The sequence below is a fragment of the Silene latifolia genome, chromosome 11 (assembly GCF_048544455.1).
Source record: "Silene latifolia isolate original U9 population chromosome 11, ASM4854445v1, whole genome shotgun sequence".
Taxonomy (NCBI): Eukaryota; Viridiplantae; Streptophyta; class Magnoliopsida; order Caryophyllales; family Caryophyllaceae; genus Silene; species Silene latifolia.
In genome coordinates, this window is record NC_133536.1 from 175,468,360 (window position 1) to 175,475,017 (window position 6,658).

A 6,658-nucleotide genomic window follows, 5' to 3' on the forward strand; every position below is an offset into this window, starting at 1 on the left:
AACACAGCCATATACATAAAACCGAAAAAAAAAATATCAAACAAACAGATCTGGAAAAACCAAAAAAATAAAGAGAAATAGAAGACGGGTGGCGGCAGTGGGCCGTGAAGGAAGGAGGAGTGCCGACCTGGTGGTGTTGTGTGGAGGAGGAGAAGAAGACGGTGAAGGTGAAGGTGGGGTTGTGGTCGTGGGTCAGTGGCGGGGAAGGTGAAGGGAACGGCGCCGGAGGAAGAAGGGGATGCAGTGGGTGGGGTCGCCGGAGGAAGGAAGAGGGAAAAGGATGGTGGTGGTGGCGGGTGCGGGGTCGCCAGAGGAAGGAAGAGGGAAAAGGAAGAGTATTTCTCAATTTGAAATTTTTGTTTTGGTTTTTTTGTTGGTGATTGGAGGAAGAGAGGATGAGAGGTTTTGTTTTGTTTTTGGAATGAATGAATGAGAGAGGAATGAATGATAACAATGAAATTACAAATGAGGAGGATATTAAGAATGATTAGGGAGGAAGATTAGCTAGATGCATTTCTAGCCCTCCATTGAGATACAATCTCCTCCCTCCACCCCCTTCATCCTAAGGCCCTTAGAAGGACTAGGAGACTCAATTGATGTAAAGGATTTAGAAGAACTTCACTCTATATATATAATTTTGTTTGATGTTTCACATAGCTGTTACTAACTTCTAGCGTAATGGACACTATTCGGTAAACAAAAAAAGCAGTTAAGGATCGCTCACCGTTATGACACATGAACACAGTAACAAATCTTTACCGCAAGAGAGGCTGGTCAATTAGGAGATGAAAAGTTGACGATCTCATTGAAGATCATTAACAACGCCACAATGGCAAAACAATTAACAAACAAGAACAAGGCACGGCACAATTATGTGACTAATAATCTCTCCATCCAAAATTAAACAAGCACCTACAAAATTTTGTTCCCAAAATCAACGTAAATAAAATGACCAACCATAATAACGAGAGTCGTATTTGTGTTCATAAATAATAGTAATTCTCATAATAAAGTAGAACATAATGCCTCAAAACACAATAATAATAAGACTTGCTGCCATTAGATAAGATCTGCAACATTAGCAGGGAGTTCCTCAACCGTAACATTGTAGAATCTCTGTATATCAGAGAGCATCTTCTCATCATCCTTGGTCACAAAATTAATGGCAACACCCTTCCGTCCAAAACGACCACTTCGACCAATCCTGTGAAGATAGTTCTCCGGCTGGGTAGGCAAATCATAGTTGATCACCAGAGAGACTTGCTGCACATCTATACCACGGGCCAAGAGGTCTGTTGTAATCAGAACACGAGATGATCCTGAACGGAATTCACGCATGATAATGTCCCGAGCATTTTGGTCCATGTCACCATGAGTGGCTGACACGGTGTGGTCACGAGCCCTCATTTGGTCGGTCAACCAGTCAACCTTTCTCCTAGTGTTGACAAAGATGACACTTTGAGTGATTGCTAATGTTTCATAAAGGTCGCAGAGGGTGTCAAGTTTCCACTCTTCCTTGTCAACATTGACATAGAACTGCTTAATACCCTCAAGGGTGAGCTCATCACGCTTCACAAGGATTCTTACAGGTTTGTTCATGAACTTTCTGGTTATCTCCAGAGCCTCAGGGGGCATAGTAGCAGAAAATACCCCTACCTGAATCTTAGGTGGAAGTTGCTGGAAGATGTCGTAGATCTACAGGCAGAAAATTATTAATTATTAACTTACAATATGCCTAACCAGTCTCGCAAGTCATTTGTAAAAAAAAAAAACACTCATATTATACAACAATGCACTTCAGACAGCCCAAATAATCGGAAGTGATGTTAGCTTGCAGTTCACAAAAACTTCAGCAGAACAGACAAAAATGCATTTCAGACAACCCAAACAATCGGTGGTTATGTTGGCTTGCAGTTCACAAAAACTTCACCAGAACATACTATTTAACTCCCTAATGGCTAAGCATGTCACCTTAATATCATGCAAAAACAATAAAATACTACCTCTATACCTTTTGTAATCCCTATTTCTTTTTGATTAATTCCACTATGATTCACCTGTTTATATATATCTACTAAACTAATGATATGTAGTATTCATATGATCCTAAATTCGGCAACAATGACACGGATATCGTGGCATCTCTATGTCTAAGACGTATACTAGTATATACTCCTGTCACAAGATAATAACAATATTTCAGAACACCATAAACTACGCATAGATAAGTTCAGACAGGTTTAAGCACCATACCTGGTCCTTGAAACCTCTAGAAAGCATCTCATCAGCCTCGTCAAGAACAAACATCCTAATGCTATTAGCACGAAGAGATTGCCTACGCAACATATCAAAGACACGGCCAGGAGTACCCACGACCGTATGTACGCCAGCAGCAAGGATCTTTTGGTCTTCACGTACACTGGTCCCGCCAACACATGCATGAACCTTGACGCCTAGGTAATCACCAAGGGCGCGCATAACCTTCTCAATTTGCTGAGCAAGCTCCCTGGTTGGGGCAAGGACAAGAGCTTGGCAATCCAACAACTCATAGTCCAGCTGCTGCAGGATACCTGAGCAGAAAGTAGCAGTTTTTCCAGTACCAGACTGAGCTTGCTGAATGACATCGAGACCCTTGCAGAAGGGAACAATTCCCCTTTGCTGAATGGCAGAAGGCTTCTCAAAACCTAGCGACAAACATCATTAGTACATAACAGTAACAAAATATAAACCTATAAGATGATTGGTTGTAGAAAACAAAACCCAGTAACGAAATTACCATAAGCATATATTCCTCTGAGAAGATTCTCTTTCAGGCCCATTGCATCAAAGGTATCATAAACCTCATCAGAAGAGGTGAAGAAATCTTTTCCTTCCTCATGAAGCCTATAAAAAATAAATGAAATTCAAGAAACTTAACACCAGAACTCACACCTTACAATTGCAATTTTACCGGTAACAAATTTAGGGCATGTTTTGCCTCGCTTTAGGAAAACTGTTTTTGCTTTTAGAAATGAGCTTTTAAATAAGCTACTTCTTGAAAAGTGTTTGGCCTAACATTTTACAAAAAAATGACTTCTTAACAGACTTTATACATAAGCGGATGAAAAATGAAATTTTTTGTTGAAAGTATATCAAAATGGGTCTCGATTTGTAGAGAATGAAAAAATATGAATTAATAAGTATTAATTTTATTTTTTTGACATTTTTACAACATACAATTTGTCATTTATGCATTAAAAATCTTTAAGATAAAAGTAAAAGCTAGAAGCACCAACTTCTAGCTCTCAAAATTGCCTTTTGGGCTTAAAATAAGTTGTTTTAACTTCTTCAAAATTGTGTTTGGCCTAGCTTGTGCTTATTTAGTGAAAAAGCACTTCTAAAAGCCGGGACAAACAGCACCTTAATAAAAAGGTGCGAACATTATAACAAAGTACAATGAATGCGGCACACTTACATTTCCATTTTGGAGTCATACTGACGTGCATCAAACTGAGAACCTTCAGGTGCTTCTCCAGCCATGACTGGAACAACACAAGGTCGATAAATACCCGGACAAAGTGAAACAAACAAGTTCAAGCAATCCAACAAAGCCAATCAAAAACTAACTCCAAACCGACATGAAATAAACACGTATAGAAAACACCACCAAGACATGACTATTTGGTCTACTAGACCCTACACAGCAATCGGGAATCAAACACAAAAATCAAAACAACCCAATTTTATACAAAGTTCAGACTCTAATCGTCTTGGAGAAAAATACGAGAATTGGACACGAACACGGGCAGATTGACACTACAACTTGATCACTAAAAAAGAGCTTCTTACGTGTCGGAAAGATGGGTTTGGGCTAGCTTTATATGCCCCTTAATTAACAAAAGTAAGGCTGCAACTCCCCTCTTTTCGACCATCTAGAATAATTTAAAATTAATTGTTTGCTGATTACGAATAGATTGTGATTTTGACAGCAGCAAAAACCCTAGAAAAAAAGTAACACTGGAAACATCAAACAGCACAAAACAAAAAATTATCATACAAACCATGAAACCTGGAAGAGGAAAATCAATCCCAAAATCATCAAAAAATTATGATAACTTCACAACTTCTCAGCACAAACAGTAAAAATATCAAAAGCAACAATCTTTAACCATTAAAAATCATAAAAATCAACGTAAACGGAAAAACATAAATACGAATTCAATTCAAACAGGAACAATCATCAATTGAAAGAAGAGTACAGATCTAAGTAAATCGACATAGTAATAAATAACTGAATTAACTAAAATTATGAAAAATTCAACAAACAATAAATTAAAAGAGGGAATCGATAGAGAGAATAATAAACTCACTTGAATTAAATTGAAATTGGGGGTTGATTAATCGCAGAGTTTGTTGAAGAATCGAAGAATTAGGGTTAGCGCCGTGGGGGAAGCTAACAAGATCTGTGAAAAGTGAGAGAAAGCCGAGTGTAAACAATTTGTTTGTTTTGTTTGATGAGGAGGGTACCTTGGGTATTGCCTCTATTTATACTAGGTTTGTTTCGAGGACTAATTAGGTTTAGGACTATAAATTTAACCGACCTACCAATAAAATAATGGGTAAATAGGTAAAATTAGGAAATACGGAGTACTTGCCAAAGAAATTACTCCTTTTCCCCCCTAAGAATTGGTAAATTATATCATACACCCAGGACTAGAGTTGGCATTGGGCTGTGCTGGGCCGGCCCATCGTGCCTTCCCCAAAAAATGGCCCGGCCCAGGCACGGATATTGGGTTGGCCGTGCCGTGCCGTGCCTGGCCCACTCACCCAAATCCTCGCCGCGGCCCGCTCCTGGCACGCCCAGTTTCGTGCTCGGGCCGTGCCTGGCCCATGGGCTAATCGTGCCTAGCATGTGGGCCGGCCCAATAACCTTAGTATTTTTTTTCTAAATACTCTTTTATTTATATAAATAATGAATATTAACGATTTAAATATATATTTTATTAAATATTAATGTACTTGATGTCTTGATTAGTTAATTACTTGTATTTTTAATGTACTAGATTTAATTAAATAATTAAAAAACGATATTAAAAAATGGAATTTAATTAAATAATTAAGAAACGGGCCAAATCTCGGGCCGTGTCGTGCCAGACCCGCCGTGCCTGGTTCGTGCCGGACCCTCCGTGCTTGGGCCGTGTCGTGCCTAGGCACGAGAATTTCCAAAAAATGCAGCCGCGGCCCGCCTCAAACCCGTTCGTGTCGTGCCCGTGCCATCAGTATTATTCATCTGTGACGTGTCGTGCCCGTGCCGGACTCGTGCCGTGCCCGTGCCGCCCGCCTTAGCCCGGCCCGAATTGCCATCTCTACCCAGGACTATGGCGCAGAAACTTTTTCTCCTTGAATTTTTTTAGAGTCCATTTTTGAATAATGGTCAAAAATAAAATATTTGTCGTTTTGGGTCGGTTTTGAAAATATTTGTCAAAATGGTGTCCACGTAGGATCGGGATTTCTAGACCTGAAACATGCCACTACTAATGACGTGTTTTGTGAAGGAAACACGCCATTAGCAGTGGCGTGTCTTTACAACAATTTTTTTCCTCAACTGACTGAACTTAAAAAAAAAAAAAAAATTAGATAAGACACGCCATAGGGGGTGGCGTGTTTCCTATCCGAAACCCGCCATTTTCCAATGACGTGTTTGTTTTAGTCCATTTTTTAATGAAGTTTCTTTCCCTACTCATTATAAACACGCCATTGGTAGTGGCGTGTTTTAGGTCCAGAAATCCCGAGCCTACGTGGACACCATTTTGACAAATATTTTCAAAACCGACCCAAAACGACAAATATTTTATTTTTGACCATTATTTCAAAAATGGATTCATTTTTTTATAATAAATAAATCTTAAATTTAATAAATTAGAAAATAATAAAAATATATCATTATTTATAATTTTTATCTCTCTACAAACAGAGATCATATTTGTATTTTATTATTCCCTCTCATTTACTAACATCTTTTACATTTTCTAAAACGTTAATTCACTAACATCTTTGGAAGATGATACACATACACGAGGTGTATGGTTTTTCCATACACAACCAATTACGTGATGACACGTGGCAAACTAGAGTTAAACTCCATTAGTTAGTTTAAGGCTAGGTTAGTAATTTAACATTTATAGTTAAATTGTTAACTACGTCTAGGTAACTATAGTTATGGAATTTTTGTATTTCTTTATTTTATACAGATTTATTATTAAATCAAACCTCAAAAAATGTCTTTGATGAGGATTGATCCCATAACCTCTTGGTTTAAATACCGTTACTATTACCACTATGACACATTCTTCTTATTGTCAATTTTGCATATCTTTTTGATATATATCTTTGTTAATACCTGAGTTAAAACAATATGTATATATAATCATTATTAATTGTACTTCTAACTTATATTTAATGTACCTTCAGTATTAGATCAATGTACATTACTATGTTAGTTAAATGTACTTGATAAAAATTAAACAAAATATTTTATATACCTATCGTATTTATTATTTGTAATTATAATTTATATAATTAATATGAAATTTACATTCATTATAGGTCATAATATTATAACGAAAAATATTTAGTAAATTGAGGCGAATTTTTTTATCATTATAATATTAAAAATTAC

At 37.3% G+C, this 6,658-nt stretch overlaps 1 protein-coding gene across 1 annotated transcript; it reads right to left on the bottom strand.

Annotated features, from left to right (window-relative positions):
- Window positions 1-856: 856 nt before the first annotated feature.
- Window positions 857-4,507, bottom strand: LOC141612097 (eukaryotic initiation factor 4A-9-like). The gene is made up of 5 exons (XM_074430809.1): window positions 4,350-4,507; window positions 3,455-3,521; window positions 2,777-2,883; window positions 2,254-2,684; window positions 857-1,695 (listed from the first exon to the last, which is right to left on the bottom strand). The coding sequence occupies exons 2-5, from the start codon at window positions 3,517-3,519 to the stop codon at window positions 1,060-1,062; spliced, it is 1,239 nt and encodes a 412-aa protein (XP_074286910.1). The 5' UTR covers window positions 3,520-3,521; window positions 4,350-4,507; the 3' UTR covers window positions 857-1,059.
- Between the last annotated feature and the right edge of the window lie 2,151 nt (window positions 4,508-6,658).